At 39.4% G+C, this 20538-nt stretch overlaps 1 protein-coding gene across 1 annotated transcript in view; it reads left to right on the top strand.

Moving 5' to 3' along the window:
• LOC149300705 (DNA topoisomerase 2-binding protein 1-A-like) overlaps nt 1–20538 on the top strand; it is a 45971-nt gene that overhangs the window by 10416 nt on the left and 15017 nt on the right. The window contains exons 8-18 of the mRNA XM_089484763.1: nt 1013–1176; nt 1472–1719; nt 1997–2316; nt 2534–2706; nt 6443–6651; nt 6748–7043; nt 7901–8077; nt 14449–14555; nt 18060–18186; nt 18336–18479; nt 18625–18724. Of these exons, the coding sequence (XP_089340889.1) occupies nt 1013–1176; nt 1472–1719; nt 1997–2316; nt 2534–2706; nt 6443–6651; nt 6748–7043; nt 7901–8077; nt 14449–14555; nt 18060–18186; nt 18336–18479; nt 18625–18724 (2065 nt within the window). The remainder of the gene's footprint in view (nt 1–1012; nt 1177–1471; nt 1720–1996; nt 2317–2533; nt 2707–6442; nt 6652–6747; nt 7044–7900; nt 8078–14448; nt 14556–18059; nt 18187–18335; nt 18480–18624; nt 18725–20538) is intronic.

Here is a 20538-nt window from a genome sequence, read left to right as displayed (position 1 = left end):
TTCACAGTCATATTCTAAAGATATTAGATTACATTATTTCACCAAAGCTGAGGCAAAAATGCTCCTTCTAAATTGCTGCTGTGCCTGTCTCTTGTATTTTGTTTTTTTTTTATATTTAATTATATAATGCAAATACTTGCTGACAAGTGAATATGTGTGTTTACAAGTGAATATGTATATTGTACTATATGACCAAAAGTATGTGGTCGCCCCTCCTAATTGTTGGGTTTGGGTTTCACCCACACTCGTTGCTAACAGGTGTATAAAATCTCGCACATGGGCTTATCCTCTCCATAGACAATGGGACGCATTGAAGAGCTCAGTGATTTTAAATGTGGCACTGTCATAGGACGCCACCTTTGCCACTAGATCATCCGCTGGCCACTGTAGGCGAAGTGTCTGCGGGTGTTGTGTAAAGCACACTGCACTCTGTAGCAATGAATCACACTTCATTAACTGGAAGTCTGGGTTTGGCGAATGCTACCCATCGTAATGCATAGCGCCTACCGTAACGTTTGATGGAGTAGGGATAGTGATCTGGGATTGTCTTTCTAGGCTTTGAGCCTAAACCCAGCTTGAACCACATAGTTCCAGTTAATGGCATTAGACATTTTGGCACCAGTTTGGGGGGAGGCCCTTTCTTATTGTGTCCCTGTGCAGAAAGAAGACAAGGGATGTCCATGGTGAGCAAGTGTCCACATTCTTTTGGCCATATAGTGTACGTGTATATTTTAAATGGTATACATGTGACACATGTGATTCATAGAAACTAGATTTTAACCAGCATTTGTAAATATTTAATTTCCAGAATATTTTTGGGAATGCAACTACTGTCTCTTACATGAAATTGTATCAGTAGAATAGATAGTTTAATTTATGATTATGAATGTCTGAACAGTGTGGCATAAACGTGACACGTCATATATCCATGGCACTATGGCCCTCTTGTTCTAGCACTGTGGGTGTTCCAGGCTTGGCTAATAAAAGTTTATAAATGTATTGCTTACCTTAGATCTATGTGTGCGGGTTTGGAGGCAGAAAATTGGACAAACTTCGCAAGCTCATTAACAGTGGTGGAGGAGTTCGATTTAATCAGCTTACAGGGGATGTTTCTCATGTAATTATTGGAGAAAATGATGAGGAACTCGAGCAGTTTTTGAGCAAGACAGAACACAGGTTTGTATTGATTTTAAATCCTGCTCATATTAGCATATCTTCCATAATGTCTTGATTTTTGATTAACCAATTGATACAATAATGACTACATATACCTTGGTGCTTTTTAGGTGCAGTTATTAAAGTACCACAACTTGTTAGTTCTAGAAACTACTTCAGATGCTGGAATTGTTAGTTCATTACCAAAGAGCTAAAAACTCCACATTTCTTCCAATTTTTATTTGTTTTGTTAACAACTAGTATTTCTATATCTATCTATATAATATAAATTTTTTTTTAAACATACTTTTTGTAGACCATATGTGCTCACCTTGAAATGGTTGCTAGACAGCTTTGTTAAAGGAAGTTTGCAGCCAGAAGAAAATTATTTCCACTCAACCTACCAGCCGGCGGAGATTCAAGCCCCAGTACAGTCTGTTTTCAATCCGTCTGCTCAGAAGACTAAACAGACCCTGACTGCCCAACAGTCTCTTAACAACTCTCGGAAACAACGAACAGATGACGATCTGCTTTCACAATACACAGAAAATGACTCTACTTTAAGTAAGAAATACACTTTAGCATGCTTTAATACATCCTTTTTATAAATATATCTTAAGTCATAAAATATAGTTACCAATATAACTAATATAGTTGCAAATATGATAGTTACTTATTTCAATCCTCTGTTTTTCTACATTTTCTTTTTAATTTGCAAGGATACAGTTTTACTTTCGATGGGGGGAAAAAATGTGAAAATTTGTTGGCAAAAGAATACAGTAGTAAGTGTAAGGGTTCGCTTTTTCTTGCTTTCTTAAACCCATGTCACCTTTTTTTGTAGTTGAAGCTGGCAATCCTCGCACATTTACTTCCAATAGCCTGTCGCAGTTTAGTGCACAGGATGAGCTGCCATCCTGTGCCAGCCAGAGTGGCTTGGGTGATACTTCCACGATCATTGAAGGAGGATTATTCAGTAAGAAAAGATTCCTAGTCCTGGGATTTGTAGAAGAGGATGAGACTTGTATTATAGATATTATTAAAAAGAATGCTGGCAAAGTGCTTTCTCCCCGCATGAGAGCTATTGCAGATTATGCTGTGGTGCCCTTGTTGGGTTGTGAGGTGGAGTCTACAGTTGGAGAAGTTGTGACCAATGCCTGGCTGGTAAGTGCTAAAATTCAGCTCAGTTTTCTACTGTTAAACATCAGATTGATGCAATAAAATTTACCAACTATTTTTACAAATGTAGCCCTCTTAAGTTTCTACCTACTGTTCTACATTCTCTGTAAAATGCAGTGGTTGAGCACTGTTTTCTCTCAGTTGTTCATCTCATATTCATGTTCTCTATTTTCTCTATTCTTAATTGTCTCTTTTATTCCAGGGTATGTGCATAGAACAGGAGAAGCTGCTTAACCCTCAGTCGAATACTCTTTTTACTCCAGTTCCTTTTCTGGAAGGCAGCATGCCCCTGAAGAACTGTGTGCTTTCTGTCAGTCAGTTTATAGGTGCTGAGAGAGATTCATTGGTTTACTTGGCCGGAATGCTTGGAGCTAAGTATGATACCGTTTTGTGTTATGTTAACTTGTTACTTGTTTTTATTTTTATTTAATTTTTCATGAAATTTTCAGATGTAGCTTATTAAAGGTATGCTCCAGCTATGCTATAAAACAATCAGAAATATATTACACTTGTAAAAATCCCAAGTTCCCGCTTTCTTGGCTTAAAGATGACCACGTTAAGTATGCATTATTCAGGGCCACCACAACCTCTATTGTGGAGCCGACCCTTAATAACATGCACCAATATCAGAAATTTGAAGTGAGTTTGACAAGTAAGCCTTTTTCTAAAACAATATTCATATACGTAAGACGTCTTGGGACCCACTGTTCTGTGTCTCTCCAGCTAACAATCACAGTGAGAAGGGAAGAGACAGAAAACATAGGCAATCTTACTATCATCATTGTCATCTGACTGTATCCGTGCATGTGATTGGCTGAAGCAGTGATTACACAACCTAGGAACTTTTTTTTTTTACCACGTTCAATTAACTCAATGACTTAAGGAGTTAACATAACTCATTTGTTTACAATAAAATAGATTTCCCAACTACTCAGCTTACCAACCAGGGGAATACACAATGATCATTAATTTTACTATACACCGATTGACCACATGCCTAATATTGTGTAGGTCCCCTTTTTGCAGCCAAAACAGCCCTGCCCCGTCGAGGGGCACCAAGATGTTAGCAGCAGATCCTTTAAGTCTTGTAAGTTGTGAGGAGTTGCCTCTGTGAATGCGTCCTGGTGCCATCCACGTGTTCTAAAAGAGAACGTGATTCACCAGACCAGGCCACTTTCTTCCATTGCTCTGTGGTCCAGTTCTGGTACTCAGGTGCCCATTGTAGGCCCACAAGAGCTGCAGTTTTGAAAATACTCCGACCCTCTAACCATCACTTGTCAACTTTGAGGATGTAATGTTCACTTGCTGCCTAATATATCCCACCCGCTGCCAGGTGCCATGATAACAAGATTATAAGTGCTCGTCACTTCACCTGTCAATGGTCATAATCAGTGTTCCCTCTAAGCTGTGCGCTTGTGCGCGCGCACATAGCTTTCAGAGGAAGCGCACATGAACAAAAATTGTGCGCACAACCAGTAGCGTACCGAAGGGGGGATGGTCCGCTACCGGTTGTGTGCACAGCACCCCTCCAGAGACGGACAGTAATGTCCGCCGCTAGAGGAGCAAGCTCGGTTGGGGAGATCAAGCATCTCCCTCCAACCGGCTTAAAATTAATCAAGGGAGCGGGAGGTCTGTTAATACAGACCTCCGATCCTGCTCCCTTGAGATGCGGGCGGCAACTGATGCTGTGCATCGGGATTTGATGTCAGATCCCGGCGCACAGCACTGAAGCCACGCCCACCAAGTGACAGAGAAAAGGTAGGAAAACACTCTGTGAGAGTGAATTAGTAAGTGTGTGAGAGTGATGGGTGTTATGTTGTAGTTTAAACTGAATGTTTGTGAATGAGTGTGTGTGTGTGTGATAGCATGGATGTGTAAGTGTGTGAGGGGGATAGCATGGCATAGGGAGGCTGTAATCATGTTCCAGCATGTATATATTAATATTAGCCCCTACTGCCAATATATATTAGTCCCTGCAGCCAATATATTCAAATATTAGCCCCTGCAGCCAATATATATTATTAGCCCCTGCAGCCAATATATATTAATATTAGCCCCTGCAGCCAATATATATTATTAGCCCCTGCAGCCAATATATATTAATATTAGCCCCTGCTGCCAATATATGTTAATATTAGCTCCTGCTGCCAATATATATATATATATATATATATATATATATATATATATATATATATATATATATATATATATATATATATATATTGGCCCCTGCTGCTGATATATATTAATATTATCACCGGCTGCTGATATATATTATTAGACCCTGCTGCCAAAACATATATAAATATTTGCCCCTGCTGCCAATATATCTAAATATTAGACCCTGTTGCCAAGATATTTTATAGTGGAAAAAACTATCGCTGCTCGCGACCAAAGCACCAATCCTATCATGCTCAGGTTCTAGCATGTGCTGGCTGACTTAGCATGATAGGGGTGTGATTGCTGTTTGCAATTATATAAATATAAATTAATACTGTTATTGAATTATTCTGTCCAATAAAAGTGTAAACACACCAAAGTTGGATCAAAAAAAATAATTGATGGCAGCAATCACACTCCTATCATGCCTAGGCAGCCACTACATGCTGGAATCTGGGCATGAAAGGAATGTGATCATAGCCTCCCTATGCCATGCTATCCCCCCACACTTACACATCCATGCTATCTGAAACCCTCATTCACAAACATTCAGCATAACACCCATCACTCTCACACACTAATTCACTCTCCCTGAATCTTGTCCTACCTTTCCTCTGTCACTGTCACTTTTCCTCCTCCTCTTCGTTCTTCCTCTTCTTCTTCTGGGTCCTGTCCTTCCGGTGCAGTGAGCGGGGAAGGCGGTGGGCGTGGCTTCAGTGTTGTGCGCCGGGATTTGACATCAAGTCCCGACGCACAGCCACAGTTGCCGCGCGCATCGTTTCTGGAGGCGTGCTGGCGTGGTGGCACCCCTCAGATGAGCGGCAGCCGGGGCACCAGGTATGCTACTGGCACGAAGGCCGCATTCAATCCCGATCGCAGCCGCTTAGTTTTGAACTTTGCGGCTGCGTTGAATGCTCGTCTGCCGGCCGTCCATCCGGCCCACCGGCGTTTCAACTGGGGGGCACACGGGGGGGCACAGCATGATGTAGGGGGGCCATGTCCCCCCCTGCCGACGTCACTGTCAATGTTTGCCTCAGTATATAATGAAAGCAGTTATGTTGTACCGCCGTCAGTGTCTGCCTCAGTATATAGTGATAGGTGTTATGTTGTACCACCTTCAATGTCTGCCTTAGTAAATAATAACAGTTATGCTGTACCCCTGTCAATGTTTGCCTAACGATAAAAGCTATGCAGTTTGAAAGTCTGTGTGGGGGTCCCATGGACCCGGATGCGCCCCAGGTGCCAGATATTCTAGGTACGCCCCTGCGCAGAACAGTTTTTCCCAATTTTTTTTTTTTTATCCTTTATGCGGCCTGGAGCCTCCGCTCGTGATCCGCTCATAATTTACTTGTGCAGTGAGAATTTCACCTTTAAAAAAACATTACAGTAAGTAATATTGTTGTGTAACTAATACTACATTATCACACTATAATGTAGTGTTATTAACCATGAGCGAGCTGTTCCAAAAATATAGAATAACAATTTAAATTTAACATTTGCAGAAGCATATTGTGCGCACAAAATTTTGGCTCTGGGAAAATTTTGGCACAAGAGAAATTTTCTGCGCACACCACCTAAGAAAAATTAGAGGGAACATTGGTCATGATTGGTGTATTTCATAATTTTAAAGAGGGAAGGGAGAGAGATTAGAGGATTTTTCTCTTGTGATAAGAGATTATTTTTATGTGACTTCTGTGTTGTTGTTTTTTTTTTTTTGATCGGTTTGAACTAAAAAGAAAAAACAAACAAAAAAACTGGTATACATATGGTAGCACTGCTCCGAAAAACCTCTCCAAAACGTAGAAATGCCCAATGTGCTTTCTATTTGTAATTCATAAAATTGGAGTCCATAGTCCATAGTCCTTCAGGAACTATTTTTATTGTAATTATTATTACAATTTTTTAATGTAATCTGTGTCAAGGAATGTGTTCATTTTTTAAATTTCAGAGTCCAAGAGTTTTTTGTGCGGAAAGCCAATCCAAAAAAGGATATGTTTGCCAGCACTCACCTAGTTCTTCGTGAACCTGAGGGCTCCAAATATGAGGCTGCTAAAAAATGGAATTTACCTGCAGTGTCTATGACCTGGCTCTTGCAATGTGCCAAAAGTGGCAAAAAAGCAGATGAAAGCCGGTATCTTATTGAGAACAGTTGTGAAGGTGAGTGACTTTTTTTTCCTTTTCTTTCTGCACAAAATATTAACCAGTATGAATACAAGTGAAGTTATTAACATTTTTAAAACTTCTTGTTTTAAGACAAAGATGAGAGCTTTGTAAATCAGATGGATAATCCTGAAGTAGCAAAACCTTCTGTAACCTCTCCAGACTGGTCAGCTGATCGACCAGAAGCCCTCACAAAAGGTGCTGTGACTCCTTTAGATATGAACCGTTTCCAGAGCAAAGCTTTCCAATCTGTCCTGTCCCGGCACAACAAAGTTATTACCCCTGCAGGAGAAAACAAAATTCCTCGGAGAGAGCCATCTCTGCATCTTGACACCCCTTCTAAGTTTCTTTCAAAGGACAAACTTTTCAAACCAACTTTTGATGTGAAGGTATATTTAACTAATAATTTTGCTCTCCAAAGATGAATCTGCCTAGCCACCTTTGTTGTCGATTCCTAAATAATTTTTAACTTTTCATTCTTCTTTTTTGTTTTGAGAAAGCACGTAACCTTGCTTTTGTGTGGTAGATGGTAGATCATTTAATCTTCCCTGTCTGTCCCACTCTCCCAGTTTTTAATACATTCTTAATATGTTTCTTGCTGCCCAGGAGAGACAGAGGTGACAGCATACAAGTTTAACTGCTTTTCCTGCTAACGCTTAAATGTTCTTCTTGCTTTCCCGTTTGTTCAAGATACCTAGATTGAAAAGCATTTATTCCCTTGTTGGCTGAATTATTTAAAAAATATATAACATACAATACCACAGTATAATAACCAGGTTATCTTTTATTCTTGCTGGCAAAACTGTAGTCAAGCAAGATAAATGTAAACATCGGTGCTAATCAAGACTATTGTAAAAGAATATTGTAATAGCCTACCACCAGCTAAATATGAAAAACCATTAGATTCCAATGCAGGACAACAATTTTATATTTTTTGCTCAGGGTTGAAATATAAATATGGAGGAGGAGACATTTCCAATCTTTTTTTTGTTCCACTTCCATATATGACCTAAGATACAACCAACCCGTCATGTGCTTAACGTCATCTATGGGAGACAAATGTTCCTCTGTTTAAATTATGTTTCTTAAGATATGACATACAACAAAATGTTCAGTAGAAAGAAATTAAGCATATTTTATAGGCAGCTGAAACATGGTTATAAAATCATATAACACTGACCCATGGATAAGAGCATAAGTGATTTAATCTTCAGATTCCTTGTGTAATGTGTGTAATTTCCTTTAGGATGCTCTTGCTGCTCTGGAAACACCTGGGAATTCTAATCAGAAGACACGGGGACAAAGCACTCCCTTGTCTGAAGTAATTGGCAGAAATTTGCAGTTAGCTCTTGCAAACAGCACCCGGCAAACAGCTGCTGCCACTGCAAGCCCACAATTAAAGGCAACAAAACAGGTAAAGCAGGTACCGCAAAATTGTGATCTTTATTATTTTTAGTAGTAATTTAGATATTGACGGTTTTCATAAATTGTGTTGCCAACGTAATGTTTCGTATAAATACATTTTGAAAGGGTTTTCTGTCAACATTAGGCAATAGAACCTATTGTGTATTTTAACTTAATTATATTGAATTTTCTCTGAAGACTGGTCCTTAATTGCCTTCGCGTTTTGATTGGTGTGTGTAAGGACGCAAAGGCTGTTTGCAATTTTTTATGATTAAGCCTTAGTCTAAACGCCTAAGATGTATGCCTTCCACTTGGTCTTAGAGTGCACTTGATGATTTTTTTCTGAGATTGAATAAAGCTTGAATTTTGTGCATTACCGGATGAGTGTGTGCACTAAATTATCTGCTTGTTTGAGAGAATTTTCTGATATTTGTATGGAACAGGGATCCGTAGCTGTAACACTTGACCTCCTGCTCCATGCACATAAATGAAGTTAAAATGGTGATGATCAAGGACCTGGCTGTTTGCTGTATTACTTTTTTGGTTTACCAGCATATCGCATAACATACAAATTGTATGATCTTTAAATTTTCTCTTGCTACTATCCCCGGTGGCACATAGGGAGACATAAGCAAAAACAACACTTAACCCCTTGATGACAATTGCCGGTCCGGACACGTCACCGAAATACAAGTCGTGAAGGACAATTGACGTGCCAGGACCGGCACGTCTTTAAACGGGTGCAGAAAGCGATCTATTTTCGCTTTTTGCACCGAAACGGCGTTGCTGTAATGCCGCGACCTCGAGACATTCAGCAACGCCATGATCGGCACAAAGGGGCTATCTCTGGCCCCTCCCCGGGGCGTCAACATCCGCCCGTTTTAAAAGCGTTTAGGAGGCGATCAACGATCGCCCCCTAAACTTAAATGGTGTCGCTGGAATGCCTCGATCAGGAGGCATCCAGCGACACCAAACACTTACCTTGGGATGGACTGTGACCGCTCCGCAGCTGACGGTGATCTTCGCCATCAGCAAGATGGCGGCGGCCCGGGAAAAAACCCAATAAAGACGAAAAAGTTTGCTAGATTTAGTAAAAATAAATTAAAAATAAAATAAAATTAATAATAATTAGAAAAAAATAGTAAAAAAAACAGTAAAAAGTAAAAATAATTTCCCACTGATGTCACTATCAGGGAAACCTTCAAGTTGAAAAAAAATGTTAAATTTTTTTAAAAAAAAAGGCAAAAAAAAAATAAATATAAATATATATATATATATACCGTATTGGCTCGATTATAGGCCGCACTTTTTCCCCCCACTTTAAGTCTTTAAAGTGGGGGTGCGGCCTATATTCGGGGTCTAGCGCCCGACGCCCAGGACATGCAGTCCCGGGCGCGGGGCAGGGTTAGGATACAGATCCCCCGCAGCGGTGCAGGGGACCTGCATCCTACTCCCCGATACGCTCAGACAGCCTCCCCTGCCAGCACTTTCCACGGGGGGGGGGGGGGGTGCCGGCACGGGAGGTTGTCTAAGCTTTACCTCTGCCCCCAAGACTTACCAGAGGAGACTCCCGGGTGTCTTGCGGGGGACATCTACGCAATACGCGTACACAACTTCCGGTGCCGGCACATCAGCTGAGTGCCGGCACCGGAAGTTGTGTACGCGTATTGCGTAGATGTCCCCCGCCAGCCCCGCAAGACACCCGGGAGTCTCCTCTGGTAAGTTGGGGGGGGCAGAGTGGCAGCATATCTCGGGGGGGGGGGGGACAGTGGCAGCATATCTCGAGGGGGGAGGAGGACAGTGGCAGCATATCTCAGGGGGGGAGACAGAGTGGCAGCATCATGTTTTTTTGGTGCTTTTTAAAGAAAAAAACTTTTTCTTTAAAAAAGCACCAAACTTTTAGGGTGCGGCCAATATACGGGGGCGGCCAATACGGTGTGTGTGTATGTATGTATATATATATATATATAAAAAATATATTTTGTGAGCAAGTCCTAAAATTAGCATATTAGCTTAAAACCATTCTCGCATGGAAAGAGTTAAAATACTGGCATATTAAATGCCCATGGGGTGTCTACTTTTAAAAAATGTATGATTTGATGGGGTAAATTGAATTGGCCGGGTTCAACAAGGTCCCAACTAACACGGGGGGAAGGATGGCCACACATCTAATTTCCAAGTAGAAAAATGCACATGTACCAAATGTGGCCTTTTAGTTCCCCCAAAAAATGACAAACCATGCATGTGGGGTATCAGTGTACTCAGGAGATGTTGCTGAACACATATTGGGGTGTCGTGTGACAGCGGCATATACCAGGAGCTGTAAATTCATACATAAAGTAGGTGTGTGTGGGAAAAATACACACACAAAAATACTACTGCAAACTTTGAAAAAATGCTGGTGGTAAAATGTGTGCATGCAAAGAGTTAATATACCAGCATTTAAAATACCCTGTGGTGTCTAGTTTTCAAAAATATATGGTTTTGTTGGGCACACTGAAATGGCCCGGCTCAAAGATGTACCAAATAGGGCATGGGCAGTGGATCCCCAAATGCCAAAGTTCAACATTGAAAAATGCGCATGCCCCAAATGTGGCCCTTTTGCCCCCAAACAGCCAGGCAAAATCATTCATGTGAGGTATCGCTGTACTCAGGAGATGTTGCTAAACACATATTGAGATGTTTTATGACAGTGACATATACCAGAACCTGTTTATTCATACCTGAAGTAAAATGTGTGTGAAAAAACAAATGCAAAAAAATTACTACCATAAAGTTTGACAAAGGCTGATGGTAGAATAAGTGCTTGGAAAGGGTTAAAATACTAGCATTTGGAATACCCTGGGCTGTCTAGTTTTCAAAAATATGACTTGATGGGGTAAATTGCATTGGCCAGCTTCAAAGATACCCGAAATGGCACATGGGGGGAAGAATTACCAGATTTGGAAAAAATGGCTTTGAAATAGCAAAACGCTACCTGTACTTATTGCTCCATAACGTGCAGAAAAAAGCATAAAAACATTGGGTATTTCTAAACTCAGGACAAATAGTAGAATCTATTTAGCAGGTTTTTTTATTACCTTTTTATAGATGAGTAGAAGATTTTTCAACTAAAAGTTTTTCTAAATGTTTCACCATATTTTATACTTTTTTTAATAGTAAATAATATGAAACAATCAAAACAATGTCATCTAAAGAAAGCCCTTCTCGTCCTGAAAAAAACAATATCTAATGTGTGTGCGTTCAGTAAACGGGAAAGAAGAAAATTACAGCTAAACACGAGCAGCGCAGAAATGTTAAAATGGCCATTGTCACGAAGGGTACAAAAAGTAAAATCTGCCTTTGTCACGAAGGGGTTAAATACCCCAGATCTCCCCTTAGTCCCTCACCCTTGGACGGATAGCTGAGAAACCTTGGTGGAGCCTTTCTTAGCAATTTGGTAGGCTCTAAGAGGTGCTACTGTAGGTCAGTGGGTCATTGTACCTGTCAAACTTCTGACCACTTGGACAGGCTTGCTGTAGATAGGGCGGCCGGATTGCTCTCTGGCTGGATGTCTTCGGTCCGTCTTGCCAGTCGTGGCTGATAGAGGCTGGAGCTGCCCCTAATGTTGCGGCCATGCGCACTTATCACTCGGGAAGAATTTTCAAAAAGGAGTAATTTTCTAAAAAGTCTCTCCCCCTTTATTCTATATATTCAGGTCTCCGCCTTCAGCATGTTTTAAAGAGCATAAGTTAGCTGGTCTTTGGGTCTGGTGTTTCTGTCTAATCCTCCAGGATCTGTTTGTCCTTTTGTCCCAGATAATGTCTGCTCCATTTGAACTTCTTCAAGATGTCATACTGTTTACTCACCTTGAAGACAGTATTCTTGGTCGCTTTTACTTCCGCTCGTAGCGTAACTTAACTCAAGGCTCTTTCCAACTCTTAGCAATTTCTGAGGTTTCATGAAGATGGTCTTTCCCTGTGTCTGACACCTAGAATGTAGATCCAAGGGGGTTTCTTTTCATCTGGTTCAAGATATTTATTTGCCCACCTTCTGCCCTCAACCGTTTAACAGTAAGGAAGAACATCTTATTCTTTGGATGGCAAGAGATGCCTCTCTGCTTATTTATTTAGCAAGTTCTTGGAGAAGATCTTCTACCCTGTTCGTTTCCTTCTCAGATGCCAGAGATGTCACTGCTTATAAGAGAGGCTTATGTACCTGCTGGTCTTTATTGTCCCCTTTGTCTGAAGACTCACTCTACACATTCCATTTTCACCTCCTGGGCGGAATTAGCAAATGTTCTGCTTATTGCTGCAGGACCTTTACCAGGTGTTACCAGTCACCCTCGTCCTGAAGAACTCGGCGATCAAACATAGAATGTTTAGACTCTTTCTCACCCTCCCTAAATCCTTTGTATACCTCTCCTTCTGTGCTACCAGGGACAGCAAGGGAAACTGGCTTGCTTATCATCCAGTAGCATATATATAGGTATGCCCTGATGAAAGTCAGTAATGACTGAAACGTTGACTTTGAATAAAATGAAATTGTCTATTTAAAGACCTGGAGTGCTGACCATCTTTTTGAAAGTGTTTTACATGGAAACTGCTGGTTACTAGCACCGGGCTTGGAATATTTGGAATGGTGTGCAATGGACTCTGTGAGTAAATATATATATATATATATATCGTATTTGCTCGATTATAAGACGACCCCCCAAAATCTGAATATTAACTAAAAAAAAGAAAAAGCCTGAATATAAGACGACCCTATAGGAAAAAAGTTTTACCAGTAAATGTTAGTTCATGTAAACTATGTGAACAATTGTTTGTTAATAAAAGCTATGATTGATAAAAATATTTTGTTTTTATTTCCTTTTTTTTTTTTTTCAACCTGCCCCCCCAGTTATGCACATCTGCCCCCAGGCTTGCCACTCTGCCCCAGAAATGCCTTATACCCCATATATGCCACTGTGCCCCATGATATGCCTTTTAACCCTCTAAATGCCACTGTGCCCCATGATATGCCTTTTAACCCTCTAAATGCCACTGTGCCCCATGATACGCCTTTTAACCCTCTATGTGCCACTCTGCCTCCAGAAATGCCTTATACCCCTATATGCCACTCTGGCATTTAGGGGGTTGAAAGTCATATTATGAGGCAGAGTGGCATATAGGGAGGGAAAAGGCATTTCAGGAGGCAGAGTGGCATTAAAGGGGTTAAAGGGCATTTCACAGGGCACTCTGCCTCCAGAAATGCCTTACACCCCCATTTAACACTCCCTCCTCCAAACTTACCGGTGCTTCTGAGTTGGGGGGGGGTGCATAACACAGGAGGATCCAGGTCCCCTGCATCTGAGCCCCCGGTGCTTAGTCCCTTAGTCTGGGCAGCATGTAGAGCTCCACGCGAATCGCGTAGAACTCTACACGCAGCCCGGACTAATCACCGGGGACTCAGAAGCACCGGTAAGTTGGGGGGGGGGGGCATAACACAGGAGGATCCAGGTCCCCTGCATCTGGGTCCCCAGTGCTTAGTCCGGGAAGCTTGTAGAGCTCTACGCGATTGAATCGCGTAGAGCTCTACACGCAGCCCTGACTAAGCACCGGTGACTCAGAAGCACCGGTAAGTTGGGGGGGCATAACACAGGAGGATCCAGGTCCCCTGCATCGCTGTGGGGGATCTGGATCTTAGTCTCATAATCAGACCTATTTGAGGTCTGATTATAAGACGAGGGGTATTTTTCAGAGCATTTGCTCTGGGAAAAAAACCTCGTCTTATAATCGAGCAAATACGGTATATATATATATATATACATATATTTACTCACAGAGTCCATTGCACACCATTCCAAATATTCCAAGCCCGGTGCTAGTAACCAGCAGTTTCCATACAAAAAACTTTCAAAAAGATGGTCAGCACTGATGAAAGTCAGTAATGACTGAAACGTCGACTTGACTTTGAATAAAATGAAATTGTCAATTTAAAGACCTGGAGTGCTGACCATCTTTTTGAAAGTGTTTTATATTTATATATAATATATATATTTGTTCCCACCAATAAAGTTTGTTTCTTTTTGCAATTGTCGGGCTTAAATTCACTGAGAGGTCTGGGGTATTTAGGTGCTTCCACCCTGCTTAGAAAGAGAATGAGCTAAATCTCCAAATGTGCTACTGGATGATAAGCAAGGAAAAATAAATTCCCAGGTAAGGAATTGTTTTTCCATACAGTCTGTTTCTTCCTTGTTTAATCAACACTGGCATATATATAATATATATATATAATATATATATATATGTGGTGTTTGTTCCTCAAGTGTTAATTGAGTAAAATAGTAATGAATATACTTTACGCCTGCTGCATTGATCCTCAAAAGAAGTCTGAATTACATTTTGTGTCTTGTCTGCAAAGGTCGAGGAAGAACCCAGGATACTCAGCAATGTGGTGATCTGTGTCGGCAAGAAGCTAAGTAAAAAGCAAGGTGAACTGAATGGAGTTGCAGCCTCACTTGGTGCAGAATACAGGTGCAGTTTAATTGCATTATCCACAATTATCTATGTAAGGTCTCATTTTTGTTATGTCCTGTTTTGCACACGTCTCAAACTATATTAGTATTTTGTTCTGGCATTAGGGACATAATTTACAACACTGCACTACTTAAGCTTCTCTAATCCTTTCGACCTGTTCTTCCAAATATAGGAGGGGATTGAATTAGAAGTAACCCACATATTGGGAGATGGTCTCATTAATAGTTATGTGATTTATGGGTCCAACAGCCTGTGGGTTTGGGGTTTTTTTTAACTTTTTGTTTTTTTTTTCTTCTTTTACTGTGGCCAAGGGAAAAGAACAAGCGCAGGCATCTGTGTGCTGTCTTGTAACTTGTCATTAGCAACCACGGACTGTCGGATGTTAGAAGTGTGAGTCCGTGATCGATTGGCGTTCATCTATCTACCATACTCTAAATGTCAAGTAGTATAGTGCAGAAAATTTACTGGGGGTGGATTGGAGAAGCTGTGCAACTAGAGTTCATTTTATTGATTTACTGGGACTGCAATAGAAGGTGGTGTTTTTTTGTGTGTGTGTAATAGATGTATTTTTTTAGCAGCCAGGTATTTAAATATATTTTTCTATGAAATTGTGCCTTAGTAATACACGTTTTCTATTAACAAATCCTTTTATTTTTGGACAACACAAAATAAGCCAGTAAATATCTGTCAAAATCAGGCATTGAACTGTGCCTGTGCCTGTGCAAGTGTTAGGTCTTGAAATACTGTTCCTGAATTAGGTTTAAGTTGCACATTTACACGAACAGCAAAACCTCCTAATTTAGGCAGGGCAGGGGACTGTGCATGGGTTTAGTGTGTTTATAGTTCTTGGAACAATGTTGAAAACGTTTGATTTTGGACAGCACAAATAGTTATTTGTGGAAAATTAAGAAGGGCAGGGGTCTTTTTATTCATTTTTATTGGCGACTACAATCTATTTGGAAATGTCTGTGAGACAAGTAATTCCAGTTTTCATGGGTTGGGTAGAGGCAGCGGCAGGCGTGTACAAAAAAGTAGTCTGATAACCCCTGGTATACCAGACCCAAGTAGGCAGCAAAGCAACAGATGAGTAAGAGAGAGGTCAGAGTGCTATACGTGAAGCAGCAGACAATACTTGGTCTGTGAATTTCCTGTAGGAGGACCATGCCTAAATTAAGTCCGTAGAAACAGAAGCAAAATAACACCATAGAAGCCCAGGGATATTTATTCAATTTCTATAAGATTCTAAACCCACATGTAGTGTATAGGTATACAGCGTAGAATACTTGACACGTTTTGCACCTTTGTGCATAGACATAGGCTAACGATAATAAAAAGAATTACTTATATGCTGGTTTGGTTAAACACGTAATTTACCAACTCCTCTTAGCATTCAAATATAAGGTACATTCTGTTTTTAGATGTTGGGATACGCTCATGGGCACAGTTCTCCCAAGACTTTAGACAGGGCAGGCAGCAGTGAGATAGGCCTCTAGTTTGACACTATGTCAACATCACCATTTCTGTGTATAAGGACAACTCTAACTATTTTCCAGGCATTGGGTACATAACTAGAGGACAGGGAAGCATGGATTAGGTAAGCAATAGAGCAGGCAGTAATCGGCACTAAGTAGCAGTGATGGAAGTAGGGCCAGCCCACTTTGCAATATCATTTTTTGGTTGGCCATGCGTGCTTCTATTGTGAAACCCGTCCAAATCTCAAAGTGAAAGATTACCGTACTGCATTCAACCATGCAAGTCAATGGACCTCAGCTTTCTAATCACAATGTGATTACTAAAGTTAATAAAAAAAGAACAAAATAATAGATAAAAACAGTTTAAAAAAATAAATTTGGTAACGTGAAAATTCCCACTGATGTCCCCATCAGGGGAATCGTCCAGTTCCAACAAAATGTATAAAAGAGCAAGTACTAAAATTAGAGCTACATGGTCACAAAAATTATTGTATGCAAAGGGTTAAAATACTGGCATGTTAAATTCCCATGGAGTGTATAGTTTAAAAAAAAATATGATTTGATGGGGTCATTTGAATTGGCTGGGTTTAAAGATTTCCCAAATAGCACATGAGGGCAGAATTACCAGATTTGGAAAAAATGGTTTTGAAATAGCAAAACACTACTTGTACTTATTGCCCTATAACTTGCAAAAAATCATTGGGTATTTTCTTAAAAATCATTGGGTATTTTCTTAACATTTGCTCGGGGAAAAAAAACTCTTTTTATAATCGATAATGAAAATCGTCAACGATTTTCATTATCGATTTTATCGGTTAGTTGTTGCAGCCCTAATAAATACTATATATATTTATCAAAATGGATTCCTCTGCAACAAGTTAGTTGTTATGTTTTTCCATATGAATTGATAATGGAGTTTGGGTTAGAGCAATTCTATTTATTGGTTTGACTTGTCAATTTGTTTGAAAAAACACACTAGGTTTTTTTTCGGATGGGATTACTGGGGGCAGCCAAATTTTGTAATGCCATGGAGCAATAGACACAATTATTTTGGATTTATTTTCCGCTATTTCTCAGTTTTGTTTTGTTTGGTTTTTTCCCCATGTCTGGGGGCAGAGTGGCAACCCTAGGGGCCGGTGCATTACGGGGGGGGGGCGAGTGGCGAATAAATGGAAAATAAAGACAATATAGTTTACATATGAATTAATATTTACTAGTAAAACTTTTTAGGTATTAAAACCTAGTTTGAGAAATATTGTCTTTTGGGTTCTTATATATAGCTTAATAAAAACTATATTATTATGTCATAGTAAAATAAGAAGGCGGTTAGAGAAATGCCATTGTGATAAAGAGATGAGTGACACATGTTAATGTAAATTTTAAGTTTTTCATTCTGCTGCTTGGTTTTCTAACAAACAGTTTGTTCATTTATTTTAAACGAAAAATTTGCATTTTTTTTTTTTTTTTTTCCCCGATTACTCGAAAAAAATACTCGGCCAACTAATTGATTATGAAAGTAATGGTTGGTTGCAGCCCTAAATGCCATGTCATAAGCATAGTTTATCATTTATCATTGTAAAAGAAGATATTCCACACTCCATTTTCTTTCAATATTCCAAGAAATTTCCCCAACGTTTCTGTGCCCCCCCGACTTTCCCATTTCTGTGCATGATTACAACAATATCTTTAATTGAGAAATTAAAATAACTGATTAATCAACTTTATAAATGATATGTGGAGTGTCCACATCATTTTGCCTGAGAGTGGTATGTGTGTGCATCGGGTTGGGTGAGTGAGTAAAAGTTAAGAATTCTGAGTTCATGGGGTGGTAGTTGTGTATGATAGTGGCAACAAAGTTTGGGTGCGTATAAAAGTTTGATGTAATGTGCTCTAAATGTAGGTAAAAATGCTTGTATGCACGCCAACAAAATAAACTTTTGTTTCCTGAAGAAGCTACATGTTGTTTGGAGGGGTTCGTACTGTGGAGTGTATGTGGATAAATTTGTAATGTATATTTTTTTTCTTGCAGGTGGTGCTTTGATGAAAGCGTAACCCATTTTATTTATCAAGGGCGGCAAAATGACACAAATCGAGAATATAAATCTGTGAAAGAAAGAAGTGGCATCCACGTAGTATCTGAACATTGGCTCTTAGCTGTATGTATTGTATATCCGTTCAAAGTGATCTTTTTGTTATAATAGTAGATCAGATGAGTTTAGTCTCATCTAATGCAGCAGAGGACCATAAAATAACCTTTTCAGACTTTTTGTAGATGTATTTCAATATAATATTTTATTGTGTACAGTGTGCAGATGAGCAAAGGCGAGTCCCTGAGACGCTTTATCCTCACACTTACAATCCGAAAATGAGTCTAGACATAAGTGCTGTCCAAGATGGGTCACAAATCAACAGCAGACGTTCAACAACTACAAATCTCAAGAAAGATGAGGTATGATACTGGATTTGTCTTAAATTTTCTCTGCTGAATTATATACAATGGAACAATCATGGAACTATAAAACTTTTGCTCCTACACAGGTCATATGGCAGTAATTCTACTTCAAATGGTTATTCTTTCAAACCTTATTTTACAGAACGACCTTTGGTTGCATGAGGAAAATAGTGAGACTGGATCAATTAACTGTGAAATCAGCACGTCTAAAGACGACTTGTGTGCAAATACAGTGAAAGGAGGTAAAATATTTAATTACCTTAACTAATTTGTGGTCACAGGACATAAGACACAGTATCTCACAAAAGTGAGTACACCCCTCACATTTTTGTAAATATTTTAGTATATCTTTTCATGTGACAACATTAAAGAAATTACACTCTGATACAATGTAAAGTAGTGAGTGTACAGCCTGTATAACTTGTAAATTTGCTGTCCCCTCAAAATAACTCAACACACAGCCATTAATGTCCAAACCTTGGCAACAAAAGTGAGTACAGGAGAAAAAGCTTCAAAAATGATTGGCAAAATATTACAATATTAACCTGGTTTTCGGAATTTTGGTGCATCTCACGTTTAAACGCGTTTAGAAGTAAATTTCTTGGGAATAAACTATACAAACTATATATAACACACCCAGCAGATTCCAAATATACATTTTTATATGTGTATGTCTCATTAGTTTTGCAAAATAAAGCCAAAAATGGGGAAAAAAGTGTAATTTTTCACTTCCGACTCAATAAAAACTAGTTTGTAATTTTATTTTTCTAAACTCTAATATCAAAAGCTGTGTTGCTAAATATTTGTAGTAGGTAACCGGTCTAAAATAAACAGAAATTGAGAACAGTAGACTGTTTTTTTTTTTTTATATTTTATTGCTAAAAGTTACATTTATTAGACTATCACAAAAGACATCTTTAAATTTAATGCATGGCTGCCGTCAATTAAACAGCTCTAGCTTCCCGGGATGTTAAAATATGCCAACAAAACTATATATTTTTAGAAACTACACCCCAAGCTGCAGCAAATGAGGTCTTATTTGTATTTGTATCACAAATCTGACGTGCACAACAAATAAGTAAATTTCACACTTCTAAAAATAAAAAAAAAATTAAATTAAAAGCGACAAGTTCATTTATGTCTTGTGCACTCCAGTCTTGTGCTACTAATACATGCAGCCCCTCATTTGATGCGCCAAGGGGTGTAGTTTCTGAAAATGTATACTTTATGTACCATAATTTAACTTCCTAGCTGTCTAGAGCTGTCTAATTGCAGGCATCACCCCTAAATGTTTTAAGACAATTTTTTAACAAGATTATCAAATCTGCCATATCTGAAGTTAAAGTGGTCTAGACATCTGGGAAGTTAAATTAGGGTACATAAAGTACAAATTTCAAGCAAGTACACCCCTTGGCGCTTCAAATGAGGGGCTACACGTATTTCTAGGACAAAAGTTGAGTGCACAAATAATGACGGAATATGTCGATTCGGCTAGAAAATGTTTTTTCTAACCATAGCGGCATGTTCATTTGTGTCTTGCGCACTCCAGGTTTGTACTAGAAACACATGCAGCCCCTCATTTGATGCGCCAAGGGGTGTAGTTTTTGCAAATGTATAAAATAAGTTTTACTGTAAAAATGCTCCAGGGATGATATGGTTACTCACGTACCGCACAGGCTAAATGGCTGATTTTAATAATATTTGCAGTTAATTTACAGTTCATCAAGATTTCAAAAGTTGCCTCCCTCTACCATTGGCTAAATTAACCCCATGATCAAAGGGATCATGGGGTTAAAATTTAGTATCGGCCATTTTTAAAAAGGGAATGTGACTTTTCATAGCTCTATGATCACTGTGGTAACATTGGCTACCACAGTGATCATTTAGCTAGAATACTTATTTTTTTTTTTTTAAAGTTAAACTAGTTTATGTTTAGGTAATTTAATTTGGGGGTCTCTAGGCAATTTCCTTGCCATTCCAGGTGGCACATGAGAAGAGAAGGCTCCGCCTACCAGGTAGGGCAGGAAACACTATAAAAAAAGGAGACCTCACCCTT

This window comes from Sceloporus occidentalis, unplaced genomic scaffold (genome assembly GCF_023333645.1).
Source record: "Sceloporus occidentalis isolate IW3139 unplaced genomic scaffold, rSceOcc1.0.p SCAF_23, whole genome shotgun sequence".
Taxonomy (NCBI): domain Eukaryota; kingdom Metazoa; phylum Chordata; class Lepidosauria; order Squamata; family Phrynosomatidae; genus Sceloporus; species Sceloporus occidentalis.
This window is presented reverse-complemented; position numbering and strand designations above follow the sequence as displayed.